A 23,148-nucleotide genomic window follows, 5' to 3' on the forward strand; every position below is an offset into this window, starting at 1 on the left:
CTGCTAAATGTGGACCTTCTCAATCAATTAAATTAGATAGGGCTGCTTTAATCTTATGTGGAATACAAAACTTTAACCCTTTGTTGTTGTTATATGTAAGCTAAGTTAAGATAATTAAGGAACTTCTTTGTTTATCCAAATGAAGCAAAGGGAAAATGGAAACGTAAATTAGTTGTTTGAAGTATTAGGGATTGTACGTGAGAGCCAAGATCAAATTTTGTGTATTACATTGCCTTTTGTGTCTTTATACACAAAAGAAAATGAAGCTAATTTAAGAGATGTATTTGTTGATTTTGTCCGCTGGATATATATGTTTATGTAAATTTGCATTTTCTAACTCTTCTTTATATGAGAAAAATGCATTCTTATTAGTTATTACGTAGTCTATATAACATATTCTTACAAAAATTAATTTAGAAATTTACAAATGGAAATAATCTTTATTATCAACATAGGAATTATATGTACCTTAGAGAAATACATTAATGGACAAAGTTCGAACAAAAATACAAATATATTAATTAGTGTTTGTTTGAACAAACAAAGTATATACTTTGTATATAATATAAAGTATTGAAGTTCAAACAAAAAATAATTAGTGTCTGTTTGAACAAAGTACGAAATATAATTTAATTTTATTTATGATTACTCAGAGATATAAAAATACTTATTATTCTGTACAAATTAGTAGATAAAATTCACACATTAGTGTTTGTTTGAATAAACAAATTATGTCTAATCTTACTTTCGATTTTTCTATATTTCTCTTTTGTTAGCAATTTTATTTCATTTTTTGTATGTTAGATGAAAGGTCTTATCATATCGAAAGGTGAAAGGTTCGGAACCCTTTATAGCTCAACCCAATCCGAGTTAGCGAGCTTGACAATTTGGGAGACTAATTAAGGGAATGGTATGAGAATCTCCTTTCTCTAATTGTTTCTAGTGGAGACTGAAGTTATGCTCTGCTTTTCTCTAGGCCATATCAATAGGTCATGCTTAGCTTGACAAAATAAAACAATAAAAATTGAGCTTGGATGGAAATCCAAGCAATTGATTGTTATACACTTTATTTTTAATTGGTACGGAGGATGATGATCAAACTTATATCCTTATGATTTTTTTGGTCCAATATTTGCAGGCCATGCACTTGAGACTGTTGAGAGTAGAGGAGGAGGGTAAGGGAATTCATACTAAATACTCTCACTTGATAAGATTCGAATTCCATACCTCTAAAATTTGAAATGGGAACCTTACAAAGTGTCCAAGTGAGACAATACTTTGTTGGTATCGATTTTTAATTTGTTACACACTTAGGGCCTGTTCTCATTGACTGAAATGAGCTGAACTGAACTGATCTGAACTTATTAGAGCTGAACTGAATTGAAGTGAAATGAATATTTTATGAGAGAAAGAAATTAAGAACTGAAGTGAACTGAACTTATTAAAGCTGAACTGAAAATAATCTGATGAGAACAGGACCTTACACTATCGAAAGTTAAATACAAGTAAACTATTTATTTCCATGAACTTAGTAACAAAGTCCAATTTCTTAAAAAATAAAAATGTAACAAGTACAAGTCTAATAATATCCATATTGGACATGAACACTTTTGGGCTTATATTGGGCTATTTAAAAAACTATAGTCCATTCAAATGATTAAATTATAATTCATGATAATTATTTCCTTACTACTCGTATTTTTTTTTATTGGAAATAAAAACCCCAAATTGAAGCAACGAATCCTGTATCACTGTCACCAGAAACAGAGATTCCAGTGAACTCTCAACTTCCACTTCGCAACTCCGAGCTTCAACAATGGCGGATTCTAACCCTACTTCTTCCCAGAAAAGTCCCCCCACTAATTCATCTTCAACAACAGAAAAAGCGCCGAAAAAACCCTCCGAACCCCCAATTTCGTCGCTAATTAAAGCTTATTGGATTCCCGCGACGCTTTTCATTCTCTTCTTCGTCTTTCAAATCTTCTTTCTTCCTACCGCTTTCCCTCCTTCTCATTACGAAGGTACTCAATTTCTCTCTCCTTCGTTTGAATTGCGTCGAATTGTTGAATTTTATTATAATTTTTGTTGATTTTTTGGTTTTTAATTTGAATTTTTGTAGTTCTTGGAATCAGTAGAGTTAGTTCGATTGAAGAAGTGAAAGAGGCTTATGATAATTTAGCTTCCAACTGGTAAATTATCTCGATTTATACGCAATACAATTATGATTTATGTTACATTGTTACTTATGAATTTAGAAACTTTACTTGTGTTTAATTTGATTGTTAATTGCATTGATTAGGTTTTTTTTTTCAAGTTCATCTCTTTCGAATAATCTATGTTTATACTTTGCTTCGAGTTTAAAGTACAAAGCTTTTGTGATATTAGTGGAATATTACTATTTTTGTAGTTCACTAGTTCAAACATGCAATGGTAGCTTTGAAGATTGCACCCTTGTCATAATGGTTGGAATTGTTGGCTATGAAGAATGCACCGTCATCATATGCTAAGGACCTATTAAAAATGCATATTAGATTGCGTGTTATTTGATGAACAATATGAAATCTTAGATTATGTGGGTGTGAGAGAGAGGTAAAAAAAATCCGTGAGTGTTAAATGGAGAGAAAAATAGGGATGCATATGATGGGGAGAGAGATAGAGAGAAATGATAACTTTAATAGGAATGAAAACATTTGTTGGAAATAATACGAGTATGAAGCATCCATTTTTTGGCAAATGCTGCAAATAATATGGTATCATTCAATTGTATCAACAAAAATAAATCTATTAATTGATTAATATTTAAACATGAAACTATCATTGCATTCAAATTCTTGAAAATATGAACCATGTCCTTGTGACACACATTTTGAGAAAGAGATTAGATAAGGTAATCTGACAAATTAGCTAGATTACTTAAATACCGGTGTTCAAATTATATTAGCTAATTTGTTTGTTTATATTTTCTAATCACATTTTAAAAATGCATGCCATTAAAACATGTTCAAATTATATTAGCTAATTCGTTTCTCGTATTGGTGTTCAAATTACATTAGCTAATTTGTTTGTTTATATTTTTTAGTCACATTTTTAAAATGCATGCCATTAAGACATGTTCCACTTATTATAAAATGGAGGAGTACATATAATGTAAGGCTGTAAGCTTTCTTTGGGTGTATGCATAAAAAAATTTAGAGCTAGAATTTTATTGATAAAAGGAACTAATTACTTAAAATTAAAAAAATTATGAAAATGAAATATAGAGAATTTAGGGTTAATGAAAAGAAAAAAGTTAAACTAAAAAAATAATTATAAAAGTATTAAAGATTCCCTGTTGTCAGCTAAATAATCACACGCGTTGCACCCCAACCAATGGTTGTTGTGGCAGTTACAAGTCAAAGATCAGGGTGCTTTAAGCTTGGGGCTAATCTTGACTAAATTTTTTGATTATTTGGAATCTAATAATAAAGCAACAATTGATTGCGAAATGCTAGTGAGATGAGGAGTGACATCAAGTTATCAAGAGAGACATGAGTAGGAAATTTCTGGAAGACATTTTAGGGAGAAATGTATAATTATAGTCTATAATTGCTTTGGACTTTTGTTCCATTACTTGCAACGTAGCACTTTAACACACATTTTAATGAAGAGATTTGAGGATTTTAACATATAATTTCCATCGCTTATGCTTTTGATTAATATACTTGTTTACACCTTCAAATCTCTTCCTTAAAATATGTGCCAAAGTGCTATGTTGGAAGTAACATGGAGTGCATGAAGTATTATTTTTGTATAAACAACTTTCTTTTATAACTTTTGTAAATTACTATCTTTAAGTAAAAAATGACCTTATTTCACCCTCAATTAATTTCAATATTTGATATCATGATAAATCAACTTCCAAGGGTAGTCTTTTATCTTTTATAACAAATTATTGTTTATTGACAAAAAGTTAGTCACTTCATAATATAATTATTTGTTTATTCTTTTTAATTTAACGGTACTGATATAAAAAATTTTGCTTAAGCATGTTTATAAAACTATGGTAACAACAACAATCAAAACCTTAATTCCAAAGATGTGGTCGGCTTCATGAACCAAGATTTTATCTCTTGTACTCGCTAAATATGATCCTTTCTTTCTATTCAGTAACTCCTTTATATCTTTCTTAACTCCAACCATCCAAGTCGTATTTTAAAATTATGATAATTACATTTATTTAAATAAAAGTGCAAAATTAGGTTGTTTTGAAGAATTTGTCCTTTCACAACTACTTACTCCACTTCATTACATTTTATGAATATTACTTTATTAAAGTATTATCTTTACGTTATAGAATTGACCTGATTTCATCCTTAATTGATCTCCATATATAAATATTGTATTAATAAACCTCTAAGTTAAGTCACTTATCTCTATTACCATTTTGCTTTCAATTGACAAAATGTAAGTCACTTCAAAGTCTTATTCCATTTATTTTAATGTAATGGTAGTGATAGAATCTTTTTGTTCTCTTTTTAAAAGTTTTTTTTTATTTTTTTTAATTATTATACTCACTTTCCATTGCCGTTCCTTTTTTTTTTCTATAAACTTTGCTTTATTTTATTTTTTAGCATACCCCTTTTACCATCTTACCTTTTGTACCCCACAATAATTACACCTTTTCATATTCTCTCTTACTTTATTTCACCAATTTTTTTGCACAAACTCATTGTTTTACATTCTCTCTCCTATTTTTATCTTACGCCCATTCACATTCTTCAATATTTCTTAAATTGCATATCTATAATAAGCAAGTAGAACGTAAAAGTACGAAGTTAGTAAAATGTAAAGCTTGTTTTTTAAATAAATATGAAAAATTTTCCTTCATTCCCAAAAGTTCAAGGCACTTGGGTTTTTTTTACTGGCTCCAATGCACATATTTGACCATTAATTAATATCGTAAAATATGTATATGTGAAAATTATGCATTATTTTATTTTGAAAATTAACATTGAGAAGAATTGAACAAAAGAACAATCAACTTTATTTTATTTTGACCATATGTATTGAAGTGAATCAATTTTTCGGGGGTGCAAGTAGTATGAAAAACACTATTTACTCCGATTCTTTTTGTTCTTTTCATTTGAAACCTTTTTGCAAGACAAAAAAAGTCAAAGTGGGAAGAACTAAAAGTATTGGAGGGAATATTTTTTTTTTGTTAAAGTGCCAAAATTGAGGTTGTTTAGATGAAATCATCCTTTCACTATTACTCACTTCACTGTTCACTCCTCTTCAAATTAGAAGGCTTGCTAATTACTTCTATGTACTTTGTAAAGTAGTATATTTTCTGTTCCCTTGAGCTCTTTCCCTTTATTGTAGCTATACAAACAGAGGTAAAGGGGAAGAGTGGGTTGTATTGGACCCACATGGGAAGGAGAGCTAGTGTTTTATGTGGTTGGAGAGTATCCAAGTGGTGTTAGTCGACCCATTTGGTAGCAATAATTTGCCAAAAAAATTACTTTATGCAAAAGAGGGTAGAATTCATAGGAATGTACCAAAATGGAAGAATGGAAGAACAGAAGATCCCAAAGGAATGGAGGGAGTATTATATTAATATAATCTACGAGGATATTGCTTCTGTTCCTGTTATATAATTGCTGCTATTCTAGATACACAATTAGGATAGTTGTAGATAGCGTGGTTATTGGGACACACGCAAGAAAAGTAGGATAAAAACCTTCTAAGTGGGTTGTATGTAAGGAAAGTCAGTCTGGTCCCGGTCTACTGAAATGGAAGATTCCAGTTTCCCGGTCCAACCAGTTCCAGTCCAGTTTTGGACATGTCTACAACCCATCGGATATTATAAAGTGTAATAGATTTAGATGTATAAAATGTTATAAGAAGACGTAAATTTTTATGGCAATGTAACATGATTTGTTGTCCTAAAGAGAGGCAAATAAAAAAATTATGGTTTGATTATTTAGATCCCTATTGACGTATTCTTGGTGGATTTTGAGGTATTCACTAATTCTTTTTCTGTAACTTCCACATATCAGATTTTGAAGGTTTATAGAAACTTTCTTTACCTTTGACCTGGCCCTTGCAATTGTTGTGGTATATAAAATGTTATATTTATAATTTTATTTACTTCCTCCGCCACTATTATGTGCAACAAAGGGGTATTATTTGTGAGATATAAAATATTTATTTGTTGCACATAATAGTGTGGGCGGAAGGAGTATAATTTTTTAGTAATTTTAGGAATTCAGCCTATTCAAGTGTTAATTTTATTTGATCATTTTGGTAATTTTCAGGAAATCAGGTGCCAAACCCCCCACAACTAATGATTTTATCAAGGTTATCATGTCTTCACTTCACTTCACTTCACTTGCCTTGCTTTATGTTAATGGTTAATTAGTGCTTCCGGAAGTGTTATGCTATATTCTCCCTCTGTCCTCAGTTAACTTTTTCTAAGTCAAATTCAAATTCATGATACCTGTTTCTAATTGGTTTCTTCATTTTAATTTACCCATATTAAAATCTAGATTGCTAAGGCACCTTGGTTGGTGCTGATATTTCTTCTTGGATGGAGAACTATGAGAATAGGGATAAACTGGTAAAAGTGGAAGGTGGAAACTGGAAGGATATGAGAAATTATGCCAATTCACCTAATAGGATAACTGTGGCAGGAGTTTCTAATTTGCAAGGATGAAAGTATTGGAAGAGAGTTTTATATTACGGCTTGCTATAGTGCTATGATAAATCAATTTAATTACTTCCACATCCTTCATAAATAATAGTCACCTATGGTGCGATGTACAAATATAGTTGTCACCTTTCAAGAGAAAGTAATGGCTCATGATTCGATCATTTGAAATGCCCTTTTCCTAGATCAAAATTTGAAAACCCATTGAAGACTGTAAAATCCCAAGATCTTGGTAAAATGTCTTTGGGAACTGTCACATTTACATTAGCTTGATGCTTCTAGAGAGGCTCACTCCTTATGCGGGTAAAGGGGTTGGATGTATGCATCTTACAGTAAATGAGAAACGTAATAGAAAGTAATTAATTTACTATTGTAATTCCAAGGCATCTCTTCGTAAGTACTTTGAACTAGTTAAGGATGTGGATTTTGATGTAAGAACCAATGTTAAGACTTGTAGAGGAGTATGAAGGATATGCTATAAGCCCTTTCCTCTTTGCAACAGTGTTTGGATGGAGTAACACAGTTAATCCAAGATGAGATACCGTGGTGTTTGTTATTTGCGTATGATTTTGTTTTGTTGGACATAATTAGGCTAATGCTAAGTTTGAGCGATGGAGATGTATGTTAGAATCCGAAATCCAAAGTAAAAGTGACTACATGAAGTGCCATTTTAGTATTGGGAGGAGGCGGAGTAAGGATGTTGTGACATCATATGGTAAGGAGCTGTCCATTAGTGAAGGTTTTAAGTATATGAGACAGATAATTAGAGGTATAGACTTAGGAGTAGCTCTTAAATTCAAATATAGGTGGTTCAAATGGAGATAGCAGTGGCACATTTAGTGCGATTGTAGCATGTGTTAAAGGTTAAAAGAAAGTTTATATCAATCGACAATCAGATTTGCATTATTACATAGGTAGGATGTTGGGCATTAAACGGGGAACATATTAAGATGGGTGTGGTAAAGATGGATGTTTAAGAAAACCTTTGTGAAATACCTTTAGAAAAATACCTTTAGGGATAAAAGTTGGAATTTGGATATTTGGAAAATTAGCTAGATCAGTATGAGCATGTGAGACTTCCACCAGATGATGTGCCTGTGAGGAAGTTGGAGGTTGGGATAGTAGGGATTTCAAATGAAGTCGAGGGAGTTTAAAGATGATTTGGATTGAGGCTATTAGAAATGATTTAATAAAGAGGTTTTTGAAGAGCATGTACAACTAGATAGAAGTGAATGGAGCGATAGAATCTTTGTGGATGGTCATAAGAGATACTAGTTCATGCGGCTGGACTAATTTCATTTATGTAAGGCTTTGTGTAATTTATTTATTTATTCTATGGAGAGGGGGGGGGGGGGGGGAGGAAAGTGTTAATAGAGACAATTTAAAAGGTAACATTTCAACTTATGATCAACTTATGCTGTTTGGCTCCTTCTTTTTGCTGTTAATAGGATTACAATTTTACATGGTTAATCGTAATTGGCTTCCTAAGAGCACTTTCACTCGTGGGCAGTTTTTTGCCCATGAGGAGAAATAAGTGATTAATAAAAAACACTCGTATACTCTTGGTCAATTTTCGTTCTCCTCATGAGTAAATGGAGATTTCCTTTGCTACAGTGCAAAGGAGGGGCCAAGGTTGAGAAAAAAGCAAAAAAGAATAAAAAACAATTAAAGCATGCTAATTGGGAGCGTCAGTGAGAGGGAGATCGAAAATACTTGGTTGGAAGGACTTAAGAAGGATATGAAATATATGGATTTGCATGAGGATGAAGCATTGGATTGTAGGGGATTGAGGAGGAAGATTTTGGTCGGAATAATCAGATTTGGTTCATGTAGCCGACCCCACTTACGGGATTGATTGATTTATAATTGCCGCGTCAGTGTCTCATGGCCCATGAATTTTTAGCTGCGAGACTTTCAAATTTTACATGGCTAATTTGAGTTACTTAAATTTTGTTTTAAAAATTAAAAAATTATCATCGGTCATAATTTTTTTTCCTCTATAAATAGACACTCATTATGCTATATGTTGACATACTTTCGAAAATCACTTATTATCTACATATTTCCTTTTCTCCGTTATCTACTACTCCGCACCAAATTATTATTACTATTGTAATTATTAGTAGTAAAATAGTAAATGCTGCCTCCATTACATATTAGTTGCAACTTTGGAATTTTTTATGTCTCACAAATAATACCCAAAAGTTGCAACTAATGTGAGACAAAGGTAGTAACTTATTTTACAATTATTTATACTCCCTCCGTATCACAATGATTTTCCCATTTGGAATCTCTTGACTATTAAATATGAGAGGAAATCTTTTAAATTTCTCTATATACATAAGAACAAATATAGTCATATGAGGTCTAGTTTGATTTCTCTTGGTAAATACATTATGAATATCTTATTTTTATAATTTTTACTAGTTCAGATTAAAGATATTTACGGTCAAAGGTTTGCATCGAGATATGTAAATGGGAAGATCATTATGAAATGGAGGTAGTATTATTAGTGCTGATATTGAAATTTTTATTATTTATTTTGAAATTAATACATAGATTAAGGTTAAACGGTAGTAGTGAGAATATATGGTGGGTATAGTACTATAGTGAAAAGTAGGAGAGACAATAGTGAGGAATTTATTGTTTTAAAATTTTTGCCCATGAGTGGAAAGGAAAAACAATCACCAAAAAGACCATGAGGGAATTGGGTGGGAGGAGTGAAATAGTGGGTAGAGAGAATGAGGAGTTTTTCCCCCTCTCATGAATGGCAGTGCTCTAAGGTCCTGGAACTCTGTAAAGTAGAAGAGAAATCAACAACCTATTTAGTGGGACAATAAGTTTTTAAGATCTGCTGTCTACGATTGTCATCCGGAGAAGGTTTTTTATTGATCGAAATGTGTGAATTCATGCTTAAATCTATGTCTTTGTTCTGTAAAACAAAACCCGAGCAACTGGATTGTTATGATGCTTTTCTCTTTCTGTATGCATTCTTTTCTTGCAGATTCGTTATGCTTATGAGTTGCTGACTGATCCATTATGGAAGAGAGACTATGACCTATTTGGCATTGATGAGCATCAAGTAGGTATCCTGTATATGTATACATATCCTTTGGATTATTCATTGCTTTTCTTCTTACACTAAAACTATCTCTGGCTGTAGCATGTTCTGGAAAACAATTTGCAGCTGAATTCTAATAAGGTGTACTCCTCAGTGAACCTTCCTTTACTTGTTGGTTCCACAGGTTAGTTATGTCTGTCCTTTGACTTCCTGTTGTACGTGCCATATAGTGAATCTAGAATACTGACTCCAATGATTATGTTATTCAGACTCTGATGATATTGAATTTGAAACCATTACTTCTGGAGATATCCTGTCGATTGTAGGGGGTCAGAGGCCTTGGTTAATTCAGGTGATTGCCTATATGCTGGTAGCCTGGCGTGCCTTATCTCTTGTATTTATACTGATGGGAACTAAATATTTACTTGCCCTACTTTCTTTTAGCCTCCATCTGATTATCCTGACTCCTCACTCATTCAAGGGGAATATTATCATATATGTCATGTATGCACTCTGATAAATTTGCATATAAATTCTTGACAAATATTGTAATTGTAAATAATACTCAAGTAGTCGAGTGCCTAAATGTCGTTTCTTAAATCCTACCTACTTGTATGGAAATTAGATTCATGCTAACCTTGCTTCTACATTGACTGTCAATAACTTCACAGCAATTAGAAAGCAGAGGAAGCTTATTGGGTCATTCTGAATTAATCCATTATAATTTTGTAGCACAAAGCTGAAATATTGTCAATGATGACTCTATCTGCTCTATTATCCATTATCTGTTATACGGTGTAAGAAAAGTTGAGCACTGGTGTAATTCCATAATTTTACTGACAGAATATTAGTTTATGTTCAGGTATATTCAAGTGGGAGCAATTTATGCAAACAATTTTCAAGCAAATGGAAGAAAATTGGTACACTTTCCATTTGATACATTAGAAAATGTTCACTTTCCTCTTTGATGCTGACTTGTAAGATTAATCAATTTTTGATGTAAATGATTGAGTAACTTCAATTTTCTAATATTGCTCACCATCTGTGCCTACAGAAGAGAAGAAAAAAGGGTTTTCTTTAGGCAGTATAATTTTTTATTTACTGTCGTTATTTCTATACAAAATATGTTTAGATCTTTGACCTACTCTGTTGCTATATACTGCTTTTTTTTTTTTTTTTTTTTTTAAAAAAAAAAAAAAAAAAAACCTCTAGCCTGTAAATGTGCATCTATTTTTCTTTTTTTTTTTTTTTCTTTTCACCTAGAAGAAAATGTTCTATTCTGAATTAGGTTTAGTTCTGGCCTATCATATAATTGATGTTAAGCTCTAAGAATGCATTATCACGTGGAGTCTTTTTAGAATCTATTAATGTGTAGTTGCCAATTATCTAATACTCACTCCAAAGTTATTTGATGTTAAGTTCTAAGAACACATTATCACGCGGGGTCTTGTTAGAATCTTATAAATGTGTATTTGCCAGTTATCTTATACTCACTTCAAAATTATTTGTAATAACTAGATGGAAAAAGTCTGGTCTGCTCTCACTGTCTGAGGTTTGAGGTGGTTTGTTTTTAACAAGAATAAGTAGTACTTTCTTGAAAATTTGAAAGTAAGGTGAAGAGAATTTGGCCTTATATTATTGAATCAGGTTTCTTGTTTAGTAAGTTTGACCTAGAAAAACTATTTTACTCACTTTGGCTTACAAATTAAGTTATCACTCAACAGGATTTTGTACTAAATTCTCTCAGGCTGTTGTTCTCTCTCTCTCTCTCTCTCTCTCTCTCTCTCTCTCTCTCTCTCTTTGACTGATATGTTTGACGTTTGTTGTCCCAATCTCAATGTGGATTGGGAAGGTCTTAATGTAATTACTACAATTTAGGATAAGCACCCATATTGCGGACTTGTTTGGAAATCCTATGTTTTCTAAGCATTGGATTGAGAGTTTTGTAGTTTAAGGATGTGTTTTGCAAAAATTCTAATAATGATTCTTGTCATATTTGCAATCATTTGGCCGTGCTATTCACAGTTTCAGGCCTTAATTGGTGTTTTGAAGCTCTAATTCGAGGGGAAGAAGCTGATCATATTATGATATGCAATCATACTAATGTGAGAGTGGAATAAGGATACTCTAAAATATATAAAATAGAAGACAGAGGAGATGTAAGTAGGAGAATAATTATTCGAGAAAGACAAACCATTGTTTTCGGCTCCTTTGATCACTTGCAAGACGCAACAGAAGATTAATCTTGTTAAAGTGGGAGCTCCTTCAATTTTTATTTTTTATTTTTTATTGGTGTGCATCATGCATTTGAGTATTTGACACATCACTCATGCACATGAAAAAAAAAATACAAAAACTTTCTAAATTTTATTTTATGGACATATCTTTTTGGCTTGGCAAATTTGGCATCTTGATGTTAATTTGAATGCTGGTAAATACAAAAACTTTCTAAATTTTGTTTTCCATGTTTGCAAAGTTTGTTGTTGAGGAACTCTGCCTTTAGTAAGATGGCCGTACAAATAGCAAAATTCCTGGCATTCAAATTTGGGTTCACATCTACTTTTTGGCTAATTGTGCAGTATTTTGTCCACAGGCTTCTTGTCTGATGTGTTTGAAACTGTTGTCTGATTGTTTGATATTGATGCAGTATGTCTGCATAACATTTGTCAATTAATTTATACTTCAAAGCAGTTGTATTAATTTTTGACTCCATAATACATTATGAGCAGCTACTTTGCTGGGTGAGATTGCTGATACTGGTGTAGTGGAGCTTGGGGATATCAAACTTGCCTCTCAACTTGCAGAGAAGAAAACAACAGGAAAACTTTTCTTCCGAAATGGTAAACTATAATCTCATATTCTCATAGATTCATGGTTTGTCTTCGAAATTAGCTGTATTGGGTATGCTCTTAATTTCTATGCAATAGATACATGGCAAGTTAACATCAAGCTGACTCATGTCATGGAGAAGGTACCAAAATGTTTGCAGCTTCTACTCCACTATGGTGGGGCCACTTATCCATTGTACTAGTTATCAAGTCTCAGTCTAATATTTAGTTTCTTTTTGCTATTTTGTTGGGTTCTATCAGAATTATAGAGTTAGAGTTCCATTGTCTTCACATGTTGCTTGTTAGTCATACTTTGAAGTCCCAAGCTGTATCCATGTTTCTCTTTTAGGCTCTTACCTATTATGTTTACAGGTCTTCCTTCTCTGATTGCGTTTCCTCAAGGGTGTAAAAGTTCCAACTGTCTTATTAGGTAAGCTCTGAGTCATGTCTAATAAAAGGAGTGCTCTGTTGTTATGAAGCTTCAATATTCAAGTGCTGTTAAATTTTCTGCTGAAGACTTGGAGTAATAGGCCTAGCATTTGTAATATTTTGCCATTGTATCATGAGCTTAATGTTTGTGTAGGTATGAAGGAGATCTCTCTGTTGATGCAGTTACAGATTGGTTTGCAGTAATGATACTGAAGTTACCTCGCATTCCTTATTACACAAAGGACACATTGGTATGTTGATCTTCTTTCATTGTAATTAGACTATTTGACTGCTACTCGTGTTAGTTTATTTATTTGTTTTCATATTTTTTAACTAGTTTAAAAAGATTTCCAACTTGATACTAAATACCTATCATTGTCCATCAGCCAAGAGTTCACTGATTAAATAAAAAGGATGTGATATCTGATATGCATCTACAGTGCCTTTAAAAAATTAAACATGAGAGTTAGTGAGTGGAAAGGTGTGGCATATCCTTCCATTTCCGCCCATGTGATACAGGTTCAATTTGGAAAGGAAATAGGGGGTTAAAGGTGGTGTACCCTTCGATCTTCCACCCATGTGATATGGATCTCTGATTTTCTGGTTAGTACAGTATGATTCGTGTTCACTTCCATCTTCCGCCCATGTGATATGGATCTTTTAGTACAGTATGATTTGTGTACCTTTAAAAAAAAAAAGAAAGATAATGGTGCATTAAAAGACGTTAATTTGCATATAGGCTTTTTCATTGAGTGACCGAAGAACAATTTTATATATTTATTTATTTATTTACCCCTGTGCTTTTTATAGTGCCTCGAGTCCAAGGAGGCATCAATCATTATTTCTTGTATTGTGTTTTTGTTGGTGCCTCACTTAATACAACAACAACGACCACAACCAAGCCTTAGTCCAAAGATGATGTGGAGTCGGCTAACATGAATCGCCATAAGGAATCGTTCGAAAAGAGATTATAGGAATCCAAACACTTCAGATTCTTGAAAGGAACCCCCCCCCCCCCCCCCCCCCCCTCTTTAGATTCCCTTCTTAATTTCCATTTAAATATATCCAATTCTGAAAAATACTTCTAATTTGTTTTCAGAAGCTTCATCCTTGAGTTTTCAAAACAAATTTCTGTACAACTTAATCTGAAAGGTGTTTAGAGCTCAAAAGTTCATATCCAAACACATTACTGCATGCATTTATGAAATTTCTTAACATTTACTGTTTGCTCGCAAATTAAGGCAATTGGAGAGAGTGTTGATGTGGTAAATGGGTGAAGAAAAAGGTAGATTAAGAGTATGTGGAAAAAGTGGATGGGTGTAAGATAAAGGTGGATAAAGTAAGAGAGAGTGAGTGCACAGGTGTAAATTTTGTGGGGCTAGAAGGGTAAGGTAATAACTGGCGTTTTTTTTTAACAAAAAATGAAATATAATAAAAGCGTTAACCACTTTCTGAAATGGACAACAATGGAAGTTGTAAAAAACATTCAAAAGCAGAAATACTATTGTATATCATTATCAACATTACTCCAATGTCCCGGAAGAGGATCTCACCAATGGGTATGGGTAAAGGGATTGAACTTTTGCATCTTTGCCTTCATGATAAGTCTAGAAAGTTAAACGAGCCAGTTTTTGGCTTTGAAAATCATTTGCACCCAATCTCCCTATTTTGTGTCAACCTTTTGGAGATCAGATTGGTATTAAGCTTGTGCACCCTGTATTTTATGTTTTTATAAAAAATGAGGTTGTTTTATTATGTTTTTTTATTGATTATATTTGTACCTGTAAGTGTTAGTATTTTTTCAAGTAACTTTTATTATGTACGTTAACAGTTGTGTTATTACCATTTGTTTCTCCTGTTTTTAGGGACCAAGATTTCTGGCTAAGAGTAGTTATAATAAGGTATGCTCTTTTCCTTTTTCTTTATTTATTTGATTATAAACTCATCTTAAATCATAATATAATTCTTATGTGAGCATGCTTTCCTGAGGTTGTAGGTAAGGCCTCCCATTATGGAGGCTGTTTCCATGACTTGCTTATTGTATGCTAAAATATTTTCTATATGCGCCTCGTGCTTCTTGCTGATCCTTGTAGATTACTGGATACTTATCCTTGTACTTTGTGCTCTGACCTTTGGGTAATTATAGTTGTTAAATATGAATATGATTGATAGCTTAATATGGACTTATTTTGTCTATTGTTTTTGGTTCAAAGGTAAAAGTCATGTTCTTCTCCGACACAGGGATGCGTGCAACACCATTCATGCGTCAAACTGCCAGGAATTATCAGGATTATGCTTCCTTTGCATGTGTTCTTTGGAGAGAAGAGGAATTTTCCTATTGGTCATCTATGTATGTGCTCTTCTCTCTTTGTACCAATTTTAGGCTAATTGTTTATATGATAGAAGCCTCTACTTTGCAGAGTTTGCTATGGAGTATATTTTTACTTCTGTGGTCAGCACCGAGCACTGGATTTGTGGTTAGTGTGGAACTAGTTTAATTGCCCATTTGTTGAAAAAATGCTTTGGGGATTGAGACTAGATGTCGACTGTCTAGCAGTTTTTTGACTTTTTTTTAACCTTATGCTTGTTAATTTGTTGTTATACAAGGCTTTGGTCAATGGCTTGAAATCTAAAATTCCCTTAGTCATGACTGCTAGTGTGCCGTGATGTTTTGTAATTTGACAGTTATTCCATGTCAAGACTCAAGAATACTGACATAATGGTCATTTTGATCCCTGTAGTTTCAACATGCAGATATGGGATCTCAAGGTTCAAATTAGAGGCAGGGATTCAGTGTTTGTGTTGATTAACGACAAGTTTATTGACTAATTGAAATACTACTTTAGAAAAGTTATAGTCTCTACATCCTTTAAAAGATCGCTACATTTTCCTTTTTTTATTTATCCCTAAAACAATGCCCCATATTATTTCATGGTTTGTCTAGGAAAGATAAAGCTGCCTCATTTCTTCAATTGGTAACAATGTCTTCACAATCTCTCTGCTTTATATTTTTCCGCACATCCTAGGGACAAAACTACCCACACACGCAAGACAACTCTTAAAAAAGTGATAGAAGGAGAATGGGGGAAACAAAATGGATTTGAGGGAGTTCTAGTTAAGTTGATGACTTAGATAATTATCACTGTCAAGATATTAAGGCTTCGTAAACCTTTTAATTTTCAAGCTTATGTAGATTTAGCATAAAGTTGGCGTGTGAGATTAAACCACAGAAAGAGGTTTTTAAAGATATTAAGTAAGAAGGGGGAAAACTAATACTGCACAAATTATAAAACTATTATCTAAAGTATGAGGACTTGATATGAACAATGTGAAATGTATGTCATTGTGTCAATAAATAACTTACTGGAATTTTAGCAAATTACATTTGCGTGAAAGATTTACCATCTTCTCTATTACTGTTTCTAAGTGGGTTTAACATTTAATTAACTTTTCCCAGTTGTTGTTTTACCAATCTACGTAGTATAAAATAACCTTATAGTTAACTCTTGCAAACATTTTCCAGTCACTTTTCCCGATACACTGTTTGACTTCCATTTTGGCAAAATCTAGAAAATCCTTATTCACTTTTTTTCAAACATTTTTTGAAACAAGAGTTACAATATGTGAGCCAAACTTTTAGAAACATTGGGAAAAATTGTAATCTTAACATTTTATAACTGTATAGGCTATGTTACTCGGACTCTTCATTTTACCTCAAGTACCCGTGTCGGACCCTCGACCCTCGGACATGGGTATGACACATGGACACTTCATTTTAGTTGAAAATCATAGAATTTTTTCACAAAATAGCCGAGTCGGACACTTGGACACGTACCCGTGTCGGACATGGGTACCCGAGTCCGAGTAACATAGTGTATAGGTGTATAACTAACTGTCATATACTGATTAAGGTTATGTTAAGTTCACCTTATTTCAAGACATTACTACTTATACCCCGTATTATTTATTTCAGAACATATCACAAACAAAAAGTTCATATTATATCAGAAAAAATTAGTTTTGAACATACTTTATCATTTTATATACGATGTTTATCTCTAAATATCTTTTATTCCAAATTAAAAAAATTATGTTAAGTACATATTTGGAAAATACGCATTAATACAAATCTAATAAGATCCCATTTGATATATTTTAATCCTTATAGATTAGAGTACATATAAGGTTGAAGTTTAATCAAATCAAACATAGAAGTGGCTTGTTTAATGTCTTATGTGTTGTTATGAGCTATAATTTTTCTGAAGAATTGTCTCTTCTTTCATTAGCCACATATCTGCTAATGGGCTGACATGTGATGATATATTGCATTTAAATAAAAATCTCATTTATTCTCTATAAAATGGTACTGATCTGATGCTGCAGCTATACTGTGTTCAATAAGTCTTGTGTAAGGTGGGTGTACGCTAAGTTTATTGTAAGACGGTTAGTTTGAGGGTAACTTAATACTATTTTTATGGTAACTTTAACCCCTTCAAGAGTAACTTTTAATTTGTCGTTGGTTTGTGTTTTATTTTAATGTGTAATTTCTTATAGATTCATGATTACATACTATTAAAGTTAATATGATTAATCTAGTACATTATAATTTTTTGTAAGATAAATTTATTATTAGAAAAATAATAACTTTTGTAGTATAAATGGTAACTTTAAATACTATTAAGATAACTTTAACCCGTCTTGCAATAAATTAACGTACACCTACCTTTTTAGAGAATTTGTGTACCGTGTTTCAGTTTTTGTTTTGTTTTTTTAAAATCTTAATCTAGTATTTTTCTATAGGCAATTTTTTTTTCATTGTTATGGGTGGTTACAGATATGATGTGGAATCAGCTCCTGCCACTGTCTTTTTGAGAGATCCAGGCACTAAACCTTTGGTGTTTTATGGTATATACCAATTTCTATAGTTGTCTCATATGTGTTATTTGAATATTAGTTTTCAAACAGCTTCTTTTATCATCATTTCTCTTCAATCTTCTCATCATGCAGGGGCTGTAAACAGTTCATGGTTTGTGGATGTTATGGAAGATAATAAACTGCACGGTAATGCTCCTGTTCAGGGTTTATTTTCCTTTTTCATACTTTTAGGTTTTGGGGGTGGTGTATGTAGTTATTATAATGTTTATGAGTGGCTTGTCCATAAGTAATAAGCTGTTTAAACATAGTTGTACACTTGTTGGAGGAGGTGTCTACATTGTTGTTTTCCCCTTTTATGTCTTCATTCCAATCTTTCTAAGGTCATGATTGAACTACATATAGAATCTATATATTCAATAGTTCATTTGTTGATTTACTTGTAATCAGAGTCTGTTTGCCAATCATGCAATATATCTGCAAAATCTTTCCGATAAAAAATTACACCGCTTCATTTGTGATATATGCTGTGAATTTTGTATACTTGAAAAGTTGAAAGAATATCCTTCTAGGTGCTGTAATATGAGGTATCCTGACGCTAAATATTTTCTGTTTCTAGAACTTCCACAATTGAGGACCATGACATCAGTGGAGTTAGGTTGCGATTCACGTGGCTATTCCCGAGCTGGGACAAGTACTACGATTTGGTATTGCGTCGTCGCTATTGGAAGGCCAGGCCCAGAAATGAATGAAATGCGTGAGGTGAGTTATCCACTTTGCAATAAATACAGTTTCCTGTAAAATGAAAGGATGTAATTAACGAATGTTGTTAATCTCTAATCAATGTGCATATCTCTAAAGAAGCTTCAAACTTTGTTAAACTATATATTGTAACGTAAAATGAAATTCGTGCTATCTGCAACAATTTTGACCAAATGAAAGAAACTTTAAGTAGCCATGTTACTAAATTTGTTTTGGAAAAAATATCCATCATAATCAAATATATTTTTGAGCAAATATGGTGTGATAAATGAAATGATGGTGAAACGATGAACTCCATGGTAATGTTTGTTTTTTTTTTTTTTTTTTTTTTTTTTTTTTTTTTTTTTTTTTTTTTGGGGGGGGGGGGGTGGGGGGGTGTGGGGAGAGGGGAGGCTGGGGGAGTGGGGGGCTTGTTATGCAAGGAGGCTTGGGCTTAAAACGGTTACATAAATTCTTGTTTCAAATCTGTATAGGCCTAATCAATTTCTTGGTGCAGAATGGCTTCTCTTATTCTGTCACTTGGAATTTCGATTTGAAGAAAATATTCAAGATTGGAATTAAGAGGGTCTTACTAGTTTAATAGTCTTTTGAATTTTTGCAGGGAGACTGGTATATTTTCTGATACCGAAAGATAACAGAGAAAATTAACAAAAGCATAGATTTTGAAAGAGAAGCATGGTTTAAGCATATAGAATTACTGTTATCTGAATGCTGCTAGCAAGACTTTTGTTGTCTTAATAGAATCTGTGGTGTCCTAATATTAAATCCACAGACCACAGTATTTTGAAATGTGTTTTTCAATCTTATTGGAATCCTACAATTTGTTTGATTTGAGTTGTATATCTACTATATAATTGTGAAATGTGAATTTGTCCAATACAATTCTATAATAGACTTCTCCATGACTCTCCTGTAACCGATGTTTCATGACTTATATTTGTGCACTATCTCAATTGATAAAGCTGATTGCTTTTTTGTGACTTTGACTATTAAATTATCTTGAGGCTTTAGGTTCTGCGCAGGGCCCAACAAACTTTATCGGATAAGAGCTATCAGGATGCACCCCATTCCAATGAGTTGGCAGCACATGCAGCCATTGCACTTAAAGACAAGCGATTAACTTTAACTTGGATGGATGGAGAGGTACAAAAGGTTAGTGTGAATAGTGTCCCTTCGCCTCTCCACTGATTTTTTTTTGCAGCTACCAACTTATCGTATATAAGTCCAGTTGTATGATAACCTATTAACCTCCCTTAGTCTTTTGTGATTAGGTTTTGGGAATGGTACTGCATATATTATTAGTGCCACAATCAAGGTTCCACTATTATTGTATGCTATGATTTTATTTTGTGGGGAGGGGGGTGAGGGGGGGCTTTGATCGGTATTTGGTACATTTTACTATGTATCACCTTCATTTGATAGTGACGGGGTTTAGTTGTACACCCACTAGATCTGACCGATATATCATGATTATGGAAGCTCTATGCACCATTTATGGTGGTTATATTTGTATAGGATGATATTATAGTGGTCATTTGAAAAATTAGTTTGAAATTATATCTTTTTTGCAACAAGCCCTTGCTGTCAGTTAGACATTCAGTTATGTGTAGTGCTTGCCGTAGAGCAATCACTTTTCCCTACCACTTGTAACAGTCTAATTGATATAATCCTGCAAAAAGAAGAGTGTAAAGGAAGCTTAAAATTCAAGCTTTAACCATTAAGGGAAAACTCCCTCTGATTAAAATAAAGTGCATCAGTCAAAACGGGCACATGTACCAATAGCTTCGAATGTCTACTTTCCGTCGCACTCAAGTCTGATTTGACAATGTTGCCGTCACTCATCAGTTTCAATCATAATAAGCCTTTGGCCTTCTTGTATATGCAGGTGCCTATGCATGATAATAGAATATATCTTCACTGCATGAAATTAAAATAATAGTATGGCTATGCTATTGCTTACTGTGTCCTTTTGTATTATTTTCACAATATTTGATGTCACTTTATAATTTTTTTTTAAAAAAAATTATAATTTTGCTTACTGTGATTTCTTGATCTTAGAACTTGTGCATGTTCTACATTGGTGGTGAGCTTAGCTTGGAATGTTGTGGTCCAAGAAGAGGCATTGAAGATGCACCGCAGGTGGTTATGGTTCGTTACATGAGAAATGATTCTGTTGAAGATCCTAAAGATAAAAGATCCCCCTCAAGTTTACTGGACAGTCTTAAAGATGATGTAGATCCTGTATCTCAACTGGTAGCACGATACAATGGATCCGCTGAACCTTTACAGGTTGATTTGTCTGGTTCTTAAGTTTTAGTTTTAGCAGTTTTATTTGTCCCATCTTTACTAGGCATTAGAGCCATTAATTTCCATCCTTTTTCTTCTAAACAATGGTTTTATCTAACTGCAGATTATTGAATGGATTTCGAAGAATATCAAAGATGGCGACTCAGCAAAACTTCCTTTCTATGTAAGTAAAGTTTTTGTTCTTTGTAAGAGTTGTTTGGTGCATTTGGACATTTGTGTAGCTCACATAAATGCATATTTACATGATTCTATGCATGTTGACATGTTTAGAAATTTTGTTCTCTCAGTCATGGTGTTATTTATTATCTATATGTGACAGGCTCAATGCTCTGACGATGTCTTGCTTTGTAATTTTTTATATTTTTTTTCCATTTTTGTTTTGCTGATTGAATGTCATATCTTAATTGTCAGAGAACAAACACACCTGAGCTTGTTCCTGAGAACTCTGACCCCCTTTGGTTCGGTAGTGGTGAAAAATTTCTTTCCACTAGAAACGGAATGATACATAAACTTTGGAGAGTCGTAGCTTGGTGTCATGATCTTTCTGGTGATCCAAGGATTGGTCCATTGTTACTTCTTGGAGCATTATTGTCATTTGGTGGAATATGGCTCCATCGCAGTCAGCCAACTCCTTCAAGTGACTCTAGTCAGTGGCAACAAACCCATACCAAGGTGAGAGGTCTTTTGGGATGCTACCCTAGTTATATTCATAATGCTTAGGAATCTTAGATTGCAGCAGCCAGCAGATATGATCTCTGTTTTTGAATCTTTGACAAGGTACAGAATAGTTAGTCATAAAGACATTCAGCATCACCCTGACTAAAAAAAAAAACTAGTGCCTAATTCAAAAGTATTATTAACTTATGTGAATATTTGTTTTCCTTATTAATCATGTCTGAAATGTTCTTCCCTTGCCTCAAAGTTCCATTTCATTCTTTGATACTTATTGGAGAACAAGGGTGCTATTAGCTAGCCTATTATGTTGCATTTAGCAGACAATCTATTCATCTCAATGCTTTAAATCCAACTACCTACTTCTGTTTAGCATACTGGTCTGAATTGAAGCATTGCACTACACTATGCCATTGTGTAGTGTGTTTTATTTTCTACACTTTATGGTTGTGAAGAGCTGATGTGATGAGCATTTGGACTAGTCTGCTCATGGTGCTATGAATTTATGGTTCTATTTATAATAATAATCTTCCACTCTTTTTGACAGAAAAGGATCCCTAAAGAGTGGAGAAATCGGAGAAGGAACAGTGTAACCGGAGAAATTCCTCCGTCAATAACTGATGTGGAACCGAAAGATGCTTATCAAATGGAATTTTCAGATTCAGACTCTGAAGAGAATCACAATAATTAGCACCAATTTATTGGTTGCCAGGAGAATTTAATTTCTCTACTTAGATAGAATGCATCTGGGCCATGAATACTGATTGTCACAAATTGGTGTAAATGAATTAAGTAATGAGTTGCATGAGGTGATCTCTATATGTATATCATCCGTCTACTAGTTGGAATTTTGTATTCTTTCTATTTTTTAATCTTTCTAACCGTGTTTTGTGCGGTTTCCAATGTACGGAGTAAAATCCATTTATATCTCTAGTTTTATGTTAATAAAAAAATTTATAAAAAGTAATATAAAATTGTAACAAATCTAACAATATAGCACACAATAATTTTTTTTAAGAAAATATTGATTTTAATAATCCTAACTTTGGGCGATTTACTTTAAATAATCCTAATTTTCAATTACTTTAAAATAATTCCAACTTCGAGGTGGATGGTAGATTGATTGGATTGGGGCTGCTGTTATTTTTTATTTTTTTTTTGAAAAAATTGTGAAAAATAATACAAATTTTAATCAGGCTCACAAAAAAAAAAAAAAAAAAAAAAAAAAAAAAAAAAAAAAAAAAAAGCCTAAAAAAAAAGCCTACCTTTCGTTACTTTAAATAATACTTTGTACAAACATTGTGGATACCCATTATATACAATATTAGTTTTGTGACCCGTGCGATGCCTTGGTTGTTTATTGAATTTTAAAATAAATTTTTAATTCGAGATAACTCATGATCCGACCCTAATTGACAGGCCTACATAGTAATAAATTACTATCAGATTGTGAAGTATATATATTATTTTAACTGATTAGTATATATTATAAATGGATGTTTTACGCTTTGAACTACTTCTTTCGTTCCAAA

The 23,148-nt window shown here is 32.8% G+C and overlaps 1 protein-coding gene across 1 annotated transcript; it reads left to right on the forward strand.

Moving 5' to 3' along the window:
• The first annotated feature begins 1,723 nt into the window (after positions 1–1,723).
• On the forward strand, positions 1,724–22,862 carry LOC145567324 (uncharacterized). The gene is made up of 20 exons (XM_081626581.1): positions 1,724–2,021; positions 2,120–2,189; positions 6,294–6,336; positions 9,690–9,767; positions 9,849–9,930; positions 10,016–10,098; positions 10,609–10,666; positions 12,476–12,586; positions 12,947–13,004; positions 13,158–13,254; positions 14,869–14,904; positions 15,217–15,353; positions 17,838–17,908; positions 18,011–18,064; positions 18,495–18,637; positions 19,649–19,789; positions 20,696–20,926; positions 21,048–21,107; positions 21,356–21,616; positions 22,164–22,862. Exons 1-20 carry the CDS (start codon positions 1,817–1,819, stop codon positions 22,305–22,307), a joined length of 2,163 nt encoding a protein of 720 aa, XP_081482707.1. The 5' UTR covers positions 1,724–1,816; the 3' UTR covers positions 22,308–22,862.
• The last annotated feature ends 286 nt before the right edge of the window (positions 22,863–23,148 follow it).

Source organism: Chenopodium album, chromosome 11 (assembly GCF_948465745.1).
Source record: "Chenopodium album chromosome 11, dcCheAlbu1.1, whole genome shotgun sequence".
NCBI classification, from domain to species: domain Eukaryota; kingdom Viridiplantae; phylum Streptophyta; class Magnoliopsida; order Caryophyllales; family Amaranthaceae; genus Chenopodium; species Chenopodium album.